Raw genomic sequence first — 22,034 nt, 5'->3', positions numbered from 1 at the left:
CTAGGTCTATATGTTCACGAAACATTATCTTGGGAAGTGCATATAGACAATCTTTGCACCAAAGTGGCAACCGGTTGTTATTTATTAAGAAGAATTAAAGCTCTCTCAGATATTAAAACAGCCCTTTTGGTCTACCATGCCCATGTTCATAGCCGATTGAAATATGGAATAGTAGTTTGGGGCCATTCTCACCATACTACGAGGCTTTTTAAACTTCAAAAATGGGCCATCAGGATCTTAAGCAACACTCCAGGGAGAAGTAGTTGCCGGACACACTTTAAATCCCTAGGAATACTAACATTACCTAGTCTGTATATATATTCTACTGTTATTTTTGTCTGTCTCCATAAAAGTTTCTTTGGAATTGAAATTAATGCTGATGTACATAATCATAACACCAGAGCGTCCAGGGATTTTAGGGTGGTCACTCATAGCCTCACCCTCTTTAGTAAAAACCCCCTTTATGCAGGGGTGAAATTGTTCAACTGCCTCCCACATAAATTAAGGGAAACAAAACCCTTTTCACTGTTCAAATCCCAACTGTATAAATACCTCCTCAGTAATTCCTTCTATTCTGTGGATGAATTTATTTCGTTGAAGTGGAATACTTGACTGGTACTTGTATATATATTTATGACCTATGTATATTTTATTTTCCTCTATTTTGACTTGTTCTATACATGTACCTGCATGTCCTGGAGCGAATAAATAAATAAATAAATAAATAATTACTTTGTTTTATAGCAAGCAATTAAAAGCGCATTTGGATCAGAAGATATCCGAAGATCCAGCATCTGTAATTAAGTTTCTGATCAGGATCCAAAAAAAGTCTTGGATCCGTCCATCCCTGGTTCTTACTTCAGTAAATTTAATGCTGCAACTCCCTCATATGATGCTAGTTACATACATATTTAAAGCTGGAATTTGATCGCAAATTGGGTGATTGACCATAATTAGCAGCCCAAACTACCGGGCCGCTCGAGCTGAAATTTTTTGTGGTAAAACTAAAAAAATATTCATCGGGAGAAAAAATCTGAAAATGCTGAAAAGTTCGATACTCATCAAGATATATCGATCTACTTTAACATGGGCTCTTATGGAAAAAAATAAATTCGCGATATGACCCACTTAAAATCGCCGCACGCGGACGAGATCCAAATGGGAAACATTAGTTTTTTGGGCGATTTTTTTGGCATAGGTTAGAAGCGTCTAGGTCGAACCGTTTTTGAGATATCGATTTACACGCCTTCTTCTGTGATTACGATTTGAGAGCTGGCGAACGAAACTTAAGCTATTCAGCTCGCAAAAATAATATTTAAAGCGTACCTATACGGTATACTTTAGTTTTTCTTTTTTAATTAGGTATTGTTTATTTATTTATTTAAGGAGTTGCTCACATACAGCATTTCTGCCAATTTATAGTGACGCAGTAACAAACATAAAATTTTAACATTAAAAATTTGAACAGAGAGCAGCGGCATAAGACAGTAAAGAACAAAATAGAAGGCACGAGGAAAGGGAGGTGGAGAGGGAGGTTTATTTATTAGCCGAGGAATGGGACATGGCAAGTTTGATAAATGAGTTTAAGGGCAGAAAAAACGGGTCAATATTGTCTGGTAATGAATTGAGCAAGGAGCAAAGGCGGTGTTGGAGTGAACGCTTAACGAGAGATAGTCTAGGGATAGGCGTATGGAGTAAGGAAATTGTAATAATAAATAATTTATTTCATTTTGAAATTTTCCCAAATTATTTTTTTGAGTCCCCGGCATTCGCTCCCATTCCTCCCCGGCAAACATCCGAGGTCGGACTCCGTACGAAATATGCGCATAGTCTGATAAGAGGGAGCAATGCCAATAGACGGAAGGAATATGATAAGTATGGGACAATACCCAATCAACCATCGCCGTCCATTTTTCGAATTGCATTGCTCTTTTGTTTTCAAATTATTATCTTATGCCTCATGCACCATGGATATGTATATGAATTTAATATAAGGGCGGCCATTGCCTGTTCGGCTGACCTATGCTGCCATCGAAAAACGCGAATTAGCGCAACTTGGTTGGTGTTTCGAATAGACCAATGAAATTTGGAGGAATGGTACATCTTGGTATTCTTCATAGAGCGATGTTACTCTGACTACATCTTGTGGACTCACTTTCGATATATATTGAATCTACGTTTTATTGTATTTTATCGAATGCTAATAAGTTATTGGAACATTCATCACTGGGGATAGTTGTGCCGACATAACATGAAGAATGACCAACAAATAGGATAAAAGCCAATATCGACGCGTAATTTACTCTACAGGTGTCAATATAATCGAAAGTTCGATTCGATTATTTTACCAAATACGTAAATTGGCATAATTTGATAAGTATTTCTGTTAGACCAATGAAATTTGGTGAATTGGTACATCTTGGTATTACTCATAATGCACTGTTTAAATATATTTAGTATGTAGTCTCACATTCGATATATATCGAATCTGTGTTTTCTTAAAATATATCGAATTGCTATAATGTTCAGGATTTAACATCCACGGGCAAAGTTGAGGGGGAATAATATAGTGAATGACCGTAGAATGAAATTTGAACCAATATTAATGTGCATTTTACAGTACAGGTGTCAGTATAATCGAAAGTTCGATTCGATTATTGTAGCAAATATGAATATTGGCATAACTTCATAAGTAATTCCGTTAGACCAACGAAATATTGTTAATGAGTACATCTTGGTATTCCTCATAATGCACAGTGGAAATATGTTTTGTATGTAGTCTCACATTCGATATATATCGAATCTGCATTTTCTTAAAATATATCGAATTGCTGTAATATATAGGATTTAACATCCACGGGCAAAGTTGAGAAGGAAATAGATAGCGGATGACTATAGAATGAAATTCTAATCTATAGCAATGAGCATTTTACTGTACAGCTGTCAGTATAATCGAAAGTTCGATTAGATTATTATAGCAAATACGAACATTGGCATAACTTCATTAATAATTCTGTTAGACCTCTTGACTGGTCATCACATGTTTCTGAACTGAATAAAAAACTTTCTGTGGGTCTTTTTATGATAAGAAAACTTGCACCTGTAGTATCCAAAAACACGCTCAAAGCTCTGTACTATGCCAAAGTACACTCTCATTTATCTTACGGCATTTTGTTTTGGGGAAATTCCTCTCTGTTGTCAAGAACCTTTTCTCTCCAGAAGAAAGCTGTTAAAGCTATCTATAGAGTCCCCATTCGCACACCAGGCAGACCACTTTTTGTAAATTCCAGCATTTTAACTCTCCCCTCAATCTATATCCTTACCTCTGCCATGTTTGTTCAAAATAATCCTCATCTTTTCCCTGTTAACGCCAACCTACACAATCACAACACACGCTCCAAAAACAACATACACATCCTCCAACACTCCTACAGAGTCTGTTTAAAAGGTCCATACCACTCCATTGCCACTGTGTACAATAAGATTCCTATCACCATCCGTTCCATTTCCTCATCAATCCAATTCAAAGCCAAACTGAAAAATATGCTAATTGAAAAGAGCTACTACAATCTAAATGAGTTTTTAACTGGTGTTGTGTAATAACCTATGACCTCAATCCCACTGATAGCTGTGTGTTTGTATAGCTCGTCTGTATCATATTTCATTATATGTTAGCATTTTATGATGTATTAACTTGACGAAACTCATGGATGTATTATCCCAATGAAGTTAATAAATATTATTATTACGAAATTTGGTGAATGGGTACTTCTTGGTATTCCTCATAATGCGCAATGGAAATATGTTTTATATGTAGTCTCAAATTCGATATATATTGAATCTACCTTTTCTTAAAATATATCGAATTGCTATAACATATAGGATTTTATATCCACGGGCATAGTTGAAAAGTAATTATACAGTGGATAACCATAGCCTGTCATTTAAATCAATAGAATTGTGAATTTTTCAAGACAGGTGTCAGTAAAGTCGAATGTTCGATTTGATTCTTATAGCTATTACACTCATTGGCATATCTTGATGAGTGTTTATGTTACACTAATCAAATATGGTGGATGGGTACATCTATGCATTTTACATAATGTCCAATTAAAATATGTTTTGTACGTAGCCTCACATTCGATTTATATCGAATCTGCGTTTTATTAAACATGTCAAATTTCTATCACATATTGGATTTAACCTCCATAGTCATAGTATACCAGGAATTATATTGTGGATGACCATACACAGGAAGTCAAATCAATAGCATTGCGGATTTTACAGTACAAGTGTCAGCATAATCGATAGTTCGATTCGATTAATACAACAAGTGTGCAAATTGGCATTACTTGATAAGTATTTCCGTTGGAGCAATGATAATTGGTGAATGGGTACATAATGGTATTCCTTATAACTCCCGAAGGAAATATGTTTTGCATGTAGTCTAAACTTCGTTATATATCGAATCTGCTTTTCCCTATAATAGAATTGCTTTAGCTTATAGATTATCACTTCCGCAGGGATTCTTGAATAGGCAGTGTCAAGGGAATGACCACTGAATGTAAGTGAGATCAATAACATTGCCAATTTTTCAATTCACGTGTCAGTATAGTATATAATTTTCTATATCTATGGACCCGTTAATCATTTTCAAATTTCGCTCTTCACAACGCTTATGGACTTAATACGTTCAATATAACCACAAAAGTGTTGCTCTTACGAAATTTTTCAATACCTAACCATCAAATTGTGTCGATGCTCAAATTAAACGATCTCAAAAATGACGAAAGACTTAATGGAGGCGAACATTTAAGTACCTTACCTAATATAAGAGAAGATGGTCAAATTTTCGAATATTTAAACCACTTATGGACCAAAGACTAGGCTACCTATGACACAATTATACCCTTTACACACCCGCTTGAAGAATTCAAGCGCCAATATACTCATTGTACATAAAAATAGAGTAAGGCCCCATCTTGGTCTTCCTTCTCCTTCAATTGCAGGGGCCGCCAGTGGGAGACGAAAACCCAGAAAGCAATCGGTGTTTCCTGCGTTTGAAGAAACTGAGAAGGATTCTCCTTCCTGGGAGATCTCCTCTTATTCCAGGAACTGCATCGGAGCCGATGGTAAGGGAGTGGATCCAAGGAGTTTTCTTTCCTAATCGGAAGGGGTAGAATGCTTGTCGCCTAAGCCCCCTACCCTCAGTGGCCAGCATTCACTGCATGATACGCACATCTGCGAGGAAAGGGAGAGTGGAGGGGAGGAGCTAGCTGATAACGACCAAGGCCCTCTAGCTGTTGTGAGTGAAGAAGAAGATGCGTGGTTTCCAGAAAGCACCCCGTCAGCTCCCCTCCTGCAGCGGTTCCCAAACCATCTTTGCTCGAGAGTACATTCATCTCATCCCCCGCCGCCCTCCCCGCCTGGATCACCCGTCCCCCCACTACTTCCTATACAAAAGAAAACCGCCACCACCAAGATGTGGAGAGGAACAGAAATAATGTGCAATTTTTGGTGATGCGTGTTTTGTGTTTTTTGGTGGATACGGTGAGTAGTCAGGATGTGGTGGCAATAGGGAGTGGAGTGATGTTTGAGAGGGCAGAAGACATGATGATCACTGATAAATTGTGGGCATTAGTTGTACATTTCAACTTGGGAAGGCTCAAAAGGAGAATGTTAAATTTATTAGTTGTTGTAACAGTTATTTATTAGTTGTTATTAGTTGTAAATGTTATGTAACTGTTGATGAGTTTTTGGAATTGAGAAAAGAGCTGAATTGGCTCATCAAGTAACAATGGGAAGGGGATACAAAGTTGATCTTAATATGATTGAAGTAGAGTATTTTGAGGTAAAAGAGGAATCAGAAACCTTTGTGGGTTCGGTGAGAAAAAAGGGTTTCTTGAAGGAAGGCTGATGCTGGAAGTTGCTACTCATAACAGTTCTAAGAACAGATTCAGTTTGCTGAAAAGGGAAATTGACGCAGAAGTTTCAAAGGGGCCAATGATGGTTGGCTTGCGCTTTCATTGAGCGGGTGGTAGGAAATTCATCCCCGAGAAAACCTGTCAAATCTCAATCTATGTTGGCCTAGGGGCACTTTTAATAGTAATTTTGGGGTTGATATATTGGAAACTTACTTGGATTAAGGGAAAGTGCCATGGGTTGGGCAAAAAGGCCACTTGTAATAGGACCATCGATGCTCAGAACGTGTGTGTAGAGATTAATAAAGAGGAAAGATGACGGGGCAAATGATAGTGAGCATAATAATACTCGACAAGGCTAAGAATGGGTTGGTGTGCTCTGAGTTAGGAGAACTTTGAATTAGGGATGTGCGAGTAGTACTTTTAGATCTCGAGTTCAGTATTGAGTCGAGTTGAAAAGTACTCGCGAGTATTGAGTCGAGTATGGCAATTCCTGAACTAGTCAATACAGCAATGCATGCTCCTACATATTCTCATTCTTCCTATCCCCAATTTTCAATTCTGAGAGCTTAGCTTGATGACAAAGGAAAAGATAATGAGGAACGTTGACGTAAATCGTGCCAAAATTAGAAAAGAAAAGAAAGTATGATAGGATACAAAAGTATCGCAAAAGATAAAAATGAGAGGTACAGCGATCCACTCAGATTAAGCCGCCAGGTTGGAAGACACCGCTGACAAAAAAGTAATCAGTGCCCACATCTACTACTATGGTGGTGGATTGCTACGTATACAACAATCTCATATGCTATGGGATGAGAAAAACTCATCGACCTTAAAAACATTATTATTAGATGAGTAGTCAGATAGTGCCTCCTGTCGGCAGATTTCTGAACTTACTGGCCTCGACATTCGTAACACTACTCGAACCACTCGAGTTGAGTTCCAACTACTCGACTCGACACAAACTGTCAAGTACTCGCACATCCCTACTTTGCATTATAGAGTAGTGAATTACTTTTCGTTATGTTATATATGTATGGGTAGTAGTACCAATCAATTAAATTCACTACGGTTGAGCTAGAGTAACCATCGATCACGGCAGAAAATAATATGGTTGGCTGTTCTGTTTGTGTTGTGTTTGTGCTGTTTGATTTTTTTGTGAGTGATTTGAGGCCCGTATTCTTAGTTGACCCTACATATCCATCCCTACATAACAGGAGGCTCCTACATGTATTTCTCAGTCAACCCTACATAAGTGGTTCCATCGTCAAGTTCTCTGAAATGACAAAGGTGATAGCATTGTGCCAGTTTTCCACTCCGGTTGCATAATGAGAGCTAACTATGAAACCAAGAAAAGACTTCCGATAATTTTCGGGCATATTGTTAGGGCACCAGCTCAAGGTAAATAAACAATCAGTGTCGTGCACCAGCTCGTGTCGGTACATTAATTATCGCTACAAATAATCTAATATGGAGCCAAAAGTAGAATCATATAGTCTTAAAATTACTTCAAAAGCCGTATGTACCAGATTAACATGAGAACTTATGTTGCATCATCAAGGATCGTCATTCTCTTTTACCTTCCATAGTTAAGTTTATTTTGTGGCAAATAGCGGCATGGAAATATGTTTTCTATGGTTGTACGTGAACGATATTGGTTTCTCAAAAACATACCTAGTGCCAAAGAGAAAAATATTAAAATATATCTGCAGAAACAAGGTGATGTATACCACTACATTGTACTTATTATACTTCAGCCAATTTTATTATTTATTTCACTCACCAGGTATAATGTGGTAGTATTATTACCTTTCCGCTTTGTTACTGTACATTTTAAAATTGCTTGCGTGAGCTGGTCTCCCTTAATATCCATTGTAACGTAGATTCTTTAATCGAAGTGATCAGTAGACGATATTTGGCCGTCATGTTTTTGTAGGCTGTAGGGCTGGTTCGGGTGCCCTACATCAAGTAGGATCAATTCAGTTCCAATAATGGCCACATGAAGGGCTTGATGTGGCATATCTAGGGCGAGATCGGTTTATGTAGGGGCTGATGACGTATCCAGGGTCGGTTGGCCCTACAGGGTCGATTAAGAATACCGGCCTGAAAGTGTATTAGTTTAATACATACATTGGTTAGGACTAAAAATGGTGTGATAAGACATGATCCATGTTTTCTCAGTAAGTCTCGATGGGTGTGATTAGACAGTGATGACAAAAAGGGGACAAAACATAGGCATTGTTTTAATTTTTTTTTGGGCTTGGTTTTGATTTTATTTTCTTTGTTTATGTTTAAAGAAATTACTATTTTGATCTGATTGTGATTAAAATTTCAATGTCTGTAAATTTTAAAATTTTGGGGGATAGACGGTTGCCGTATTCCTTGCTTCATTTCCTCTCCCATCCAAAGTCAGTGTTTCCACCTTTTCTCTCGTTTCCCACCTTCTCCACCACCCAACCCTTCAGCCACAGGAAGTGCCTGCATGCCCACGCAAGGTAAGACATGCTGCAAATGTGACCTTGCAATGCACTCGAGCCAATAACTGAAGCGGTGATAAGAGGGAGACAACGGCACGTTGGTCAGTAGGCGTGGGTATGTTCACAAAGTGAGGATAAAGCATGATTGCTCCTGACATGAGTTCTTCCTTTTTTCTGCGCGATTTTAAAATAACATTCCTTTCGACATACCGCTTTGGTCAGGACCATGACTTTACTTCCTAATAAAGTTGTTCGCATTAGCGAGAGTCAACTGTATTTTGTTAACTTTCAATGCAGTTTATATAAAATGAGTCATGTAGTTTAATTATAGTTAGAGCATTTTAGTTTAATAACAGCAAAGCAGGATTTGGCCAGGGGGTGATTGACTCCTAATGAAACATTACTTGTATAAATCCTAGTGTTACTACAAATGTTACTACTCTCCTTAAATTCCTCTTACTCTTCCAGGAATTCCTCCCTCCTCCTAATATATAAGCAAAGAAATGAGAGAGGTGAAAACCAAACAGAGTGAAAGAGAAAAACACAGAGAAATATATAATGTGGAAGCCCTGACTGAAATGTCACTGATGAGATCACGCAAGAGATTTGACGTTGGTACCCTGGAGGCCCAAAGTTAACTTCTAGTTGACTGAGTCTGTAGTCTGGGCAAAATGTTACGGCAAACACTGAGACCAATAACGTAACAATAAGTGGATTTTTTTGTCATTTCCACTTGGCTTTTTGAATCACCATGCACCATTGCACCCTCTTATCTGCCTACACTCAGCCCCAGTGGTAAGGCTAGGGAAGTTGGGAATAAGTGCAATCAGGGGCCTATCCTGTGAAGTTTAGTTTTTTGTTCTTCCAGGTGACCGAGTTTAGTTACCCACGTGCCTTAAGTGGTATGGATTGCATGGGTAAAATACGTCACTAAGCCATTCACCTAATCTCAAAGATTTCCAATTTATCCTTGTAGTGACGGGACCATCAAATAAACTGCTTACCGAGCATAGGAATTATATAGCCCGTAATAGACAATTGACACTTAATATCAACATAACTGACCCTCAGTTAAAGTTTCTAACACATTTCTGAGTTTTTTTATCGACAAATATCTAAGTATGTTCTCACTGCCAGATAGTGAAATTTGCAATTTTTTCATCGCTTCGGCAAAGATTATCACACTCCTTTCCCAAGAGTTCACCTTTAGGGTCTCTAATGACAAATGACTAGCATCCATGTTTTGAAATCCAAATGGATTCAATTATTTGCCAAGTACACAAATCAGAGTGTACTTCAGCATTAATTACTGTGAAAAATATTCCATTGGAATAATTATGGACAGTAAAATTTAACTCAGTCAAATGATGTCCCTGTTAGTCCTGCAAGAGTGCAACTCAGGTGTAGCCTCAAAGCCATTAAGCATCTTTTTTCTAATTCCAAAATTTTTAAAGGGATTGCTTAGTCGCAGTATGATTGAAAATTAGGATGACAATCATTCTGGGCTTTTCACAGATTCCACTCACCTGGAACATATTAGGCGTCGTGGCAGAGGAAAAATTTAAGCTCTTGTGCAAATGGTATTCAGGGTCATAGCCAGCCATGAAGCTTTTAAGCATGACTGTTTTAGCTGTCCCCTGCTCCCCGATTAGAAGTACAGCCTTGCTTTGCTTGGCGATAGTATTTATCAGAAATGCTGTTCGCACATTGTCCACATTTGGCACCAGGATTGACGAATACTCAGGAACAGAGTCGGGAGGGTAGATGTAGTCCTCAACGTGGGCTCCCCAGTGCTCCCACTGACCACCTGAGCCCACCATGTACTCAAAGATCGCCTCATCTTGCTTCACCTGCAAAAGCAAAAGCATTGCACTGCACTGGAGCGAATTGAGAGCAGACTGTCGCACACCAAGGGGGGAAGGGCAATAAAAGGGCCAGCCATAACGAGGGGAGGACAATGGAAACACTGTTTTTTAGTTTAAGAATTAATAATCTTTTCAGGTATTTAGATAGAAATCAAACCCATAGCTAATGTAGCGGTACAGGTTTACATACCTACATCAGATAATAAAAATGAAGAAGTAGAAGACATCTATCGAGATAAAACAAAGGTAATCTCAGGTAAGAAGGGAATAAAAACCTTATTATTTTAGGTGACTGGAATGCTGTTGTTGGCAAAGGTCAAAATGGAATGATAACAGGAAAATATGGATTAGGAAACTGCAATGAAGGAGGAGAAAGGCTACTTGAATTTTGCATGGAGGACAGGCCAGTGGTTGCCTACACATTATTCATAAATCCCTAATAGTAATACCAATTCCCAAGAGGAGAATACTGGAGAACTGTGAAGATTTTAGGACCATAAGCCTACACACGCTTCAATGAGATTGATAAGGATCATCTATAGAAGGATAGAACGAAGAGCAGAAAGTACTTGGATGAGGACCGATTTGGATTCAGAAAAAGCAAAGGCAGAAGGGAAGAATTATTGGCCCATAGGCTGCTGATAGAGAAGAGAATGGAAGAGAGCAAGCCAACTTTCGTGGCATTTGTAGACTTAGAGAAGGCATTTGACCAATGGATTGGAACGCAATTGGAATCCTGAAAGAAATTGGAGTTATTTACAATGAAAGGAGAATCATTCACAGTTTACACAAAAACCAAGTAGTGGTGACAAAATCAGGGCCCAGCTGTGAAGAGGCAAGATTTAGGAAAGGAGTGAGACAAGGCTGTATGTACTTTGTCACCCGTAGTTTTCAACATTTACTTCTAGAAAGCCAATTTTGAAATCATAGGAATGGCCTCGGGAGTGAAGATCCACGGAGAAAAAATTAGCATGCCAAGATTTGCCGATGAAATAGCAATCATAGCGGAGACAGAGAAGGATTTGAAAAAATATTCTTTTGCATATGGGTAGGGTAATGGATGAATATCAGCTGAAAGTAAGCACGAAGAAAACCAAGATGTTAGTATGAAGCAGAAGAGATGAAATCAAAACTAGTATTAAAATAGGGAAGCAAAAACTGGTAGAGGAGGATGAATTCTGTTATTTGGGAAGCAGGATAACTAGCGATGGGATAAGAAAAAAAGAAACAATCAACATAATAGCCCAGGCGAATAGAGCATCCCACCAAAAGAAAGATCTAGTCACAGAGGGAAATTTAAACATAGAAATAAGGAAACAGTTTATCAGTACATAATACATTTGGAGTATAGTTCTATATGGAAGTGAGGCACAGACAATTATGGCCATGGAGAAAACTAGGGTAGAGGCCTTGCTACAGAAAAATGATGAGGATCAAATGATAGGCTAAATAAGTAATGAGAAAGTCCGAAGAAGATTAGGAAAGAAGAGAAGCCTAATGAAAACCTTAATAAGAAGATGGAACAACCTTAAAGGCCACATCTTGAGACATGATGGTCTGATGAAGACAATCGTCGAGGGAGAAGTAGATGGCAGGAATGGAAAACGAAGACCACAAATGAAATATATGGCACAGGCAAAGAAGGATGTGAAAGAGGAGAAATGCATAGGTGAGAGAAGTTGATAGGAGAATTGAGTAAAGAGCTGCATTGAACCAATCTTGGGATTGTTGACCAGAGTTGATGATGCATTAAATACATACCATTCCTGTTTGGATACAGGGAGCAAGGCAAAGTATTCAATAAAGGAAGACCACATTCACTCTTCCATTTATTTCATAATACACAATTTGAAGAGAGCAAAAGAGATTTATGGTATTGGCGCACCTATACTTTGCCTCACCAATAAGTCACACTTCATACTCCAATGCTTGACAAGTTTTGATAATTTCAGCTGAACATTTTCCAAAAATATTATCTTGAATTCAGATCAATGTGTAATACTGGCACTAAAATAACAAAGAATATAAAAATAACCTTTGGCCAGTCCAATTTTGAAGGGTGCGTTCGGATGAATTCTTCCAATTTCACACGGCCATCTAACTCCAGCACTGCACCCAAACTCCACATGAGGACAAAGAGAAACAGGCGCTCCAAGTGATTTGCTTCAATTGGTCCTGGAAAGAAAAATAACCCATCATCATGAACATCCTCGCAGTGAAATGACCCACTCACTCATGGCACTACTGATGATTCACCATCCATTTTCCTATTTTGCAGCTGCGGCCTCTTTGAATGCGGTGAACAATTCCTACAGGTGTATATACAGCTGAGGTTTCCAATTCAAACAGAATTATGCTAAATTGATTTGGTAATCAGCCAATTCCAATTGATCATAGAGGAAAACTCATAATATTTGCTACAATATATATGCTAAAAAGCCCAAATTTTGAGCATCAAAGTCAAGTAAAATTTGTTGATAAAGAATGTACAAAATTACTGATTTGTACTGAAAATGAAAGTCCACCTGTAACTCAGGTAATGCAGTGGGAGTGCAAAATAGGACTTACCAGACTCATCCAGAGAAGGTATTAAGCCATCCAACAAATCTCCACATTGTCTTATATACATGCTTTCCAAAATGTTCATTTTTGCATTCAGCTTTATTTTCACAAACAAATGCAAGTCTTCAAATATTTTTTCAAAGAGATTCCACAGAATATCAGCTTCATTATTTGGACGAGTTTTGAGCCAACCCTAAATGAATGAAATTCTCATGAAGGACAATCAAAATGAAATTATTGCTTATAATGTAATTAAATTAAAAGATTAAAAGCAAAAATATCATTAGGGGTTAACATTAATTAGCAATTTCAAGGGAAGAACTATTGATTAAAAGCATGGACTTTATTTCCTCTGCCTTATTCTGAAGAATGATTTTCACCGCATTAGCATCTGTTATTGTAGCACTCTGAAGCTAGTGCTCTTCAGCTTACCAGTACCAATTCTATTAACTTCTAATTCTTCAATTTGTTTTTGTGTCTCCTGAATTAGATGCACATTGATTGAAAATTAAATTTCTGTACTTCCTTGTCATAAAAACACAGCTCTCAAAAATTCAGGAGTTAGTCATACATATGATTCTTGCATATAAAGTAAAACCTCTATACAATGAATACCCATACAACAAAATTTTAAGGAAAACTCCCTATTTCAAAGTCATTGGCCCAGTCCCAGACCCGTCCAATGGAAGATGCACGCTAAAAACCTCCCTTAACAAACCTCTATTTTTATGACAACTCCCCACAACAAAGAAAAGTTTCTCGAGTTTTCCACCAGTTGATGTTCTCCATGTCTCTCACTGACGTTTCGAGCAGCGACTTGCTGTTCATCCCTAGGGGATCTTCTGAATGTCGTTCTTCAAAATTTGACACAATTGGTGATTAGTTCCCACGTGTTGTGCCTTTTCCCGCCATTTTTGTTGCATATAAAGGATTTCATTATTGGTCTCCAAACATTGCTGATTTGGAACCCAGTGTCTCTGTTGATGTTGTTGCAGTTGCAGTCGCTTCGAGCAGGAGTATTTACCAAGTCATAACTCCTCTCTGACCCGCCGACGTGGTTCACAAGTCAAAATGGTTCGACAGAAAATCCACAGACCAGCTCTTTCAAATTGAATTTTGATTCCCATTGAGCATCCCTTGTGCAAAACCAGATTCTCTTTCTTCAGTCCTTAAACTACTGTGTGCATAAGTATAAATTAAATGTCCGGATGTTGAAGTCTATTTGCCATTGCAAGTTGAATGAAAGGTGGTTTCAACGCTTAAAATCACGGTTATTTTTCCTCAGTTATTTCCAGGACCTCCCTACCCCCTTAAATAGCCTAGCTCCATTATTTCCTCTAAAATAGTTTAAAATCACCTTTTGGTATTCGATTTTATTTTGGGAGAGGCAGTTGGGGGTTATAGTAAATCTTAGGAGGGCTCAGTGTTTGTGCTAGGTTAGATTTCTCACTGTATCCAACTCAAAACGTCTCCAGTCCAAATTCTTCGCATGAAATATGTACATATTACCTGTGCAATTAGAGTTTCCAGACCAGCGATCTTCATTCATCTACTTTGTTCAGACAGAGGTGGCTCTACTATCATTAACACCTTGAGTGCGGCATGACATGATATCACGTCATGGTGCGCCATCCCCTGGTGCTGATGACGTGATATCACGTCATGCGTACCCCGAGGGTTCCGGCCCTCTGTGAGAGCTCGGTTCAGTTCTATTATGACATTTTGCACCCCTAAGTTGCTCAGCAGGGATCTAGCAGCGCATTTGTGGACGCCGTTTCAAGCAACCTTTCCTGGGAGGATCAGGAGAAATTTTTTCTTTTATCTTAAGGTAAGCCAATTTCCATTCATTTTCCCCCCTGTATTTTATGCTATTATTTTTATTTCTTTTTATTAATACGTGAGTATGACACATTTTATTGGAGTTTTATTTAACAAATCATATGTATTTACTATCTGGAACTTAATTATTTGTATATAACTAATAACTTCAGGCTTTACTTTGTGAAACCTCTCCATATTGGAATTAAGGAAATAAAACTTTGTAAGGTTCACTGATTGTTTAATTAAGGGCACGACCCGGGTTTCGTAACTTAGTTACATCGTCAGGTGACTAAACCTGCATGCATCATACATTTATACCCAAAGTACACAAGTGACTGTGAGGACATCTGTCGGAAAGGAAAAAGGACTAGTTGGGAAGCGGGGGTGAGGGTTAAACACGTTTATTAATTTTTTATTCCATTTTTATAATGTTTAGCGAGAATATAGATATTTTTTTCCATCCTTCCTTTTTTTCTTCTTGCGAGCCTAGTATTTTTCGAACCTTTATTATCTGATGTTAATAAGTTTTATTCAATTAATACATGAAGTACTGTGATTAGTTAAACTTTAATGTAAATTTGAAAATGCCATCACATTTTATTTATATAACGTAACATATATCTAATTTTTGCACCCTTCCTTTGTTTTTCAGTGCAACTAGTAAGCAGGGAGGGGATTGACAAGAGGCAATATTACAAGAGTGAAGAAAGTCATTTACGGAAAAAATGTAAGTTATTTATAATACATATTTATTGTTCATATATGCATATTATGCACCTATAAACATTCTTATTATAATTGCAAATAACTGTTTGCACATTATCACATGGCTTGGCGAAGAAGTGATTCAAAGGAGTTGCTTTATAAAAATGCTTTTATTTCCTCGATAACTGTGAAATCAATGGCTTATGGGTGCTCTCAATTCTTAGTCTCGCCATTGTGAATATTTAGTTCCTAAAGATAGTTTTAAGGCCGTTTTACACGAGGCACGGAATTGCGCAGGTTACGGCTGCATTAATTTCTAAAATGGCGTGGAATTGCGCGAATGCATGAACGAAATTAGAACAGTGGCTATTTTGCCGTCTCGCATCCACGCATTCTCGCATGTGTTCTAGCAATTCACCGCTTTACACGACGCAATTTTGATTGCCCCTTCGCACGTACGTCAGATTGCGCAATTCCGTGTACCGTGTAAAACGCCCTTTACATTAGTAAAGCTGTTTGTAGCATTTCAGCTTTGGCCTATTTCACCGAGAGTGTTTATTTTTATCCTATTATTTATCGGAATTTTTACAAAAAAAATAAAATGTATTTATTGCAGATGGTACGGAAGCAAGGAGTAAAACGGAAAATTTTTCATGCTGGCCGGTAGTCGATGCCGCCTGAAAGAGATGAAATTCTATTCATTAGCTTTTGCCGATGATCAGCAGTCTTCGACCTTACGTCAGTGCCTGCAGTCATCTACGTCGAGGGAGGAAACCTCTGCAAGGACACAAACATTTCTTCCTAGCTTCCTGCCTTCTCTAGGCGAATGTACATGAAGAAGGAATAGCGGGAGCTCCTGGAAGAAGCGGGATCAGGCATTCTCTGAAGACTACGAGCTAGAAATTAGAGAGAAGGAGGGGGTTGAACCCTCACAGTCAGGTACTCCATTGCCTCCGTTGCATACGAAAGAGGGTGTCTGGGAAAAGGAGACGCAAAAAACACTTGTGTCGTTTGAAGGGGGTAGAGTGGTGAGAGCTGGGTTTTCTATGACAGTGATATTTTGAGGGGTCACTGAACTACGGGTCCACCGCAAAGGACACCTTCGGATGGAGAAGGACTGACGGTATTGTTAGAGGGTTCAGGGAAAGAATAGGACAAAGGGGATGGGCCAGGGATAGACATAAAGGGATCTGAGGCCAGATTCCTTTATGTCAAGATACCTACCTTGTGAAATATATCCGACTAAACGAGCATTGCTATCTTGTTTGACCTGCTTTGCTTTCGGAAATACATGAGTCGTGATTGATTCTTTAGCATTCTTCAAGCCCTTCATTTTTCACCGATCACCGGCCCAAACGATTCAGAGCCTGAGTATTCCCTCTAAAAAAAATCCATCCCTTTTAGATTCATTACACTCCTCCATCGATTTCCTAATAATTCCTTCCCAAAAGCTATGCACGCTTTTTCATTTATCGTGAACCCGCTGAAAAGATTTCCCTTTATTATTTCCGTCTTTCTGTCATTAGACCGTTTATTCTTCCATCCTACATTCCTTATCCCAAGCCACTTTTACCATCATTATCACAATCTCACTTCCCTGAACTCATCCAAGAGGAAAGTGGCAGAAAGAAGTATCGATGGTGCACTTATTGCACTATAGCGGTGCAAGCACTCTTGAGCGTAGGAAAGAGACCGCAGATATCTACACTGGCTGCAAGGATTCTCCTCTACTCTGTCCCGAGCTTTTTTCTTTCTTTCATAAGAAGGCATTAATAGTATTATAAATTTTTGTATCATATTTTGCAAATAGTATTATAGGTTAAATATATTGTTATAAAAATTTGTGAGAGAAGTATTTGCTACATTGGTATAACATACATGACTGTACGTAGTTGTGTATAACATATAATTTGAAAATGGTCATCATTTCGATTGTATTGAATTTGCTTTGGGTAAATATAATATTATTTTTTCATGTCATGTGATTCCTTTTTTCAATACACTAGGACTCTTACATAAATGAGAAGTAACTAGAGATTTCCAAGCACGATGGAATTAGTCTTTCCGTTGTGTAATTAGAAAGAAAACGCCATCGTTGCTTTCGGTAATCGGGTAAGTAATAAGGGGCATGGATGCTGCAAATCTATTCCTAGCAATACGTATTATTGAATGGTTTACTCGAATTGATATTATTATGCACCAAATGAAAAAATATTATTGCGGTAAAAATTTACATCATTTTCAGATTTTCGCAGAATATTCGTAGTAAGAACTGCGATACGTGGCTTAAATGAAGATTACTTGTAAGATGTTTGCTTGCTAATAATATTAGTTCCAGTTTTTATGCATTAATTTCTAACTCGGTCACATCATATTGCAAAAATATGTTATTGGCTTGAGTTCAGAAGATAGTAATGAGGAAGTTATGGGTTGATTATTTCTGTTTCCACATCCATTTTTATTTCGGCAACGGAGTTTACATCCAATGACCCAAAAAGGACACGTATCAGCAAAATCTTTCCTCATACCTTCCCCATCTTTTTGATGTGCCGATGGTACTCCCAAAAAAGCTCTTCCTAGTTCTTACAAGCAGACCGACTAAATCTTACTATCACCCCTTGCTTCATCTCCGTACCCCCTCCAACCTTAGAACAGCCAGCAGGAGTGGTGCACGTCAAGAGACATCCTAATGCACCGTCGGAAAATAATCTCGGAGTGCCACCCATCTCAAGCACCTGCAGTGAAGGGAATACATAATGGTATGTGAAAACCATTTTTGTTAAATATCTGATGCTTACGGGTGGTTGTATGGGAAGAAAGGAATTCGAGCTGAAAACAAGAAACGAGTAAAGGAATTTGTGACGAGAATAGTGGCTTGAGAAGAAAATATAGAAATTATTCAATATTATAGAACACTACCCCGATACTTAGGATTACTAGTACAAGCAATACGCCGAAATATCTTGCGCAGAATTACCATCCCAATCAAACAGCTGTTCACGGCGATTACTTGTACTTATAAATTGCATTACATCCATCTAAGCCAAAAATTTCCCTATGACAGTGGCAAAATACCAATGGCGATACCAGCAGAACATTACAAATTCATTTTCCTCGTATATTTTTGGATACAAGCCCAGAAATAAAAATTGAAAGAAAACTGTGGCGCGGGGAAAAAGCCGACCTTATACGACCCGCATCACGTTTCCATCCTGCTGTGCGGGTGACGTGATATCACGTCATAAATAAAATAATTCAAAGCTAACAAATTACAGCCAAGAAAATTTTTTCATTATTTTTCCCAGCTCTTTAGGCATCCATGCATGCGTTTTGCATTAAAAAACGACAGCCGCACCGGGGGACGATTTTGAGTTTTACATGGTCAGCATTGAAAGTGGTGACTTAAAGACGTGAATTAAAGTGTTATCAACAATTAATTCAGAGAGAATTCAGAATGAAATCTACAGAGTCTATGACCTGATCTCAATTACCTTTGCAAAATAGTATGAATGGGCTTTTATGTAAATGATATCAAATATCATTGCAAAATATAAGGAACCACACATTGCTGATACCAATTCCATCACAAATACTTACATCATAACCAACCCCAAGATCATTACAGATATTATAATTAGAGACTTGCGAATAGTATCCGCGAATACTCGAATACTAGAAAGTATTCGATATTCGAGATCTCGAATAATTATGCTAAATGTACGCTCTCGAATACTTTGAATTTCGCACTGTACACTGTCGCACACTGTCCTTGGTAGTTGATTCGGAAAAATGTAGAGAACTCTAGTCGTTTAGTGCATGCAGCGCCGTTTTAGGCAAGTTGACGAACTACAACGAATTCGCGGGTTAGAGGGTGGAAAGGAGTTTGACGTGGGGAACCGAAATTGATCGGGTGAAAAAATCCCAAAATCCCCGGTTTCCCCAACAGGAGAACCTCAGTGCCGTGGGATAATAACTACGTAGCGCAATTCCCAAAATCCGCTACCCCCTCCATCCATCAGCCCTCGGCCCCTCCTCCGACGCTTTCCACCTCTCCAAAATCAAACAAAAGGCCCCAGCTCGTGCAGTGTTCGTGTTACGAAGACCATAACTCAAAAGCTTCAAAAGAAAATATCAAGTCCCAGGAAAATAATAGAATCCTGTTTCACCTTCCCTCTTTCTTACCCACTGACCTTTTTCTTCCTACCTGCTTCGAAGTTCCACATTTCTGTAAGTCAACTGCTGCATGAGTCATCTATTATCCCAAAAGTTGTCTAAAAATGACTTTCGGCGATTGATATTACACCTTTATTGGATTGAAATATTAGACATGTGCACCTAATTTAAAAAAGAATAAGACCAAACCTGACGTATTTCTGACTTTATTTAAGCATTTTACACAGGAAATAAATGTCCAAATATGACGGAGACTTAACATTCTGGTGAAACTTGATATCCTCACAGCTGAGCTTCTTGGAAGTTCATGCGGTATTTTTTCCCGAAATTATATATAAAGTTACAATTTATGAGTTGTGCTATAAATCTCTATTGTTACAGTCACAGACGAAGGGATATTTTCTCAGGGTATTTGGTTTCTCCCTGACAGCAATTCAAATTCATCTGCTTATCTCGTGAGAACTTCCAAAGATGGACTGAAAATAATTGAAGAAGAAGAAAATCCCGTGGAGAAGCGCGTGTATTTTGCAAAATGCTTCGGATTGTCCGCTACAGTAGGAGAGGGGGTAAAGCGAGCTACCTGTTGAAAATAAGAAGTTGGATGAAGCAGAGTGTCAGATGATCGTGCCGCTGAAATGGCGTTAGGTAGATAAGAATGTATACATCAGACAGAAATCCATCGTAGCAGTGTAAATGCCCAGACGGCATGCAATCATTTTTTTGTAAGGTGGTGTGTCCCCTTAGGATATTTGAAAGAGATGTTAGTTGAATCAACTATGTATATGCCCAAATTGTTTCCATAAAATTAAAATATTCCATTAATCAGCTAAATTTCTGTTTGAATCCTTAAAGGAAATCACAATGACTCCCCATTATCTAGTGTTTCCTGCTGCATAGGCAACCGAGTCAAACATTCCTGCATTCATTGTTTAGTATTCGAGGTAATGATAAAACTCACTCGTCTTCTCTTTGAGCACTTCTGATAATCCCCAGACCACCATCAAGTTACTGGGATTTGAACTCGACCAAAAATTGACTTGGGAGCCACATGCTGAAGGCACTCTTGGAAAACTGTCCGAGGCAGTTTCCATGCTACGTAAACTCAAACACTCGATTCCAAAAGAGTACCTTACTCACATATATGAACTGTGCTTTGTTTCATTGTGACATTATTTATGATAATGAACTTTGGGGCCACTCACCATCTACCAATAGTTTATTTAAAATGCAAAAATAGGCAGTAAGGATAATCTCATTTTCTCATCCAAGGGATTACTGCAAGCCTGTATTCCACAAGTTTGGTATTATGACTCTCTACAGCTTGTACTGATATGCCTTTGCAATGTCAAAGATAATCTGTCCTCCTTGGAAAAAAGGCCTAATTTTCATAACCATTACACAAGGAATAGTGACAGCCTAGATGTCCCTTATTGCAGGTTAAGCAAAAACAGCAATTCATTTGACATACTAAAAATTCGTTTTTTTAACAGATTGCCCCCAGAAGCTGAAGTTTTGAGTGTGTCAAAGTTTAAAAACGTTTTTCATGACTGGCTATTAAAAAAAAAGCCTTTTACTCCATAAATGAGTCTTTCTGATGTGAAATTGTGTTGTCCTATATTGATTTTGCCATTTGTATTTTATGAATTTGTTAATTCCTATGTGTATGACGAAGACTATTGCAAATTAAATTTGTTTAATGTCCAATAAAACAATTATTATTATTCTGCGAATTCAGTGCCAGGAGCTTCGACTCACTAACTGCGCGATTTGTCTTCACAGAATAATTTACTTTACCATTTCTGATAACAGTGCAAATTCGTTCCTCGGGGAAACATCGCAATGCAGTGTAGCCTAATCAAAAACCTTTACCGCTCTTATGATAAAACGTGAACTTTCGCTAAGTACAGTGTGTCCTCGTTTAACGTCGTCCCATTGTTGTTTCATGATAACGTTGTCCAAAAATTGAAACCCTTCATCATTTAACGTCGTTGTTGCTTCGCGATGACGTTGTTCAAATTATGAGCGGCGAAAAAAAATTGAATGGCAAAAAGGACACAAGCGCATCTGATGTATAGTAAATATTACTATATTTATGAAATTGATAATTTTCGTTCGACAGAAAAGGTTGGCGTGGGTAGCGCATGTAGAATATGCATCTGAGCGAATAATTATCGCCTCATTTGCCCATTATCCGAACATTTTTCTGATTCCAACCGCAAAAAATGAAAACAAAAACAATTAGAACAAACACTTGATATTATTAAATGAATTGAAGAAGGTGCAACTGCTGGAGAGATCGGTTGAGTTTTAGGTTTTCAGGTCGAGTTTTTACGATTAAAATTTCTTCTATTACTGAAAATATCGATGTTACGCCATTAAAATACTTTCTCAATTTAGTTTGTATATTTCTTTTAATAATGCCTTATTCCCAACCTTTTATCGTTGCGCTGTGCATGAATCGTTATCTTGCTGAAGTGAATAATGTTTCTCGCGATTTCCGCCGGGTTAAA

The 22,034-nt window shown here is 38.1% G+C and overlaps 1 protein-coding gene across 1 annotated transcript in view; it reads right to left on the bottom strand.

Moving 5' to 3' along the window:
• The window catches only part of LOC124166854 (dynein axonemal heavy chain 8), a 424,156-nt gene that overhangs the window by 180,894 nt on the left and 221,228 nt on the right, over positions 1 to 22,034 (bottom strand). The window contains exons 39-41 of the mRNA XM_046544564.1: positions 12,832 to 13,018; positions 12,299 to 12,438; positions 9,925 to 10,248 (exon numbers count right to left, since the gene is read on the bottom strand). Of these exons, the coding sequence (XP_046400520.1) occupies positions 9,925 to 10,248; positions 12,299 to 12,438; positions 12,832 to 13,018 (651 nt within the window). The remainder of the gene's footprint in view (positions 1 to 9,924; positions 10,249 to 12,298; positions 12,439 to 12,831; positions 13,019 to 22,034) is intronic.

Source organism: Ischnura elegans, chromosome 10 (assembly GCF_921293095.1).
Source record: "Ischnura elegans chromosome 10, ioIscEleg1.1, whole genome shotgun sequence".
Taxonomy (NCBI): Eukaryota; Metazoa; Arthropoda; class Insecta; order Odonata; family Coenagrionidae; genus Ischnura; species Ischnura elegans.
Note: the sequence above shows the minus strand (reverse complement) of the source record. Positions and strands in the feature narration are given on the sequence as shown.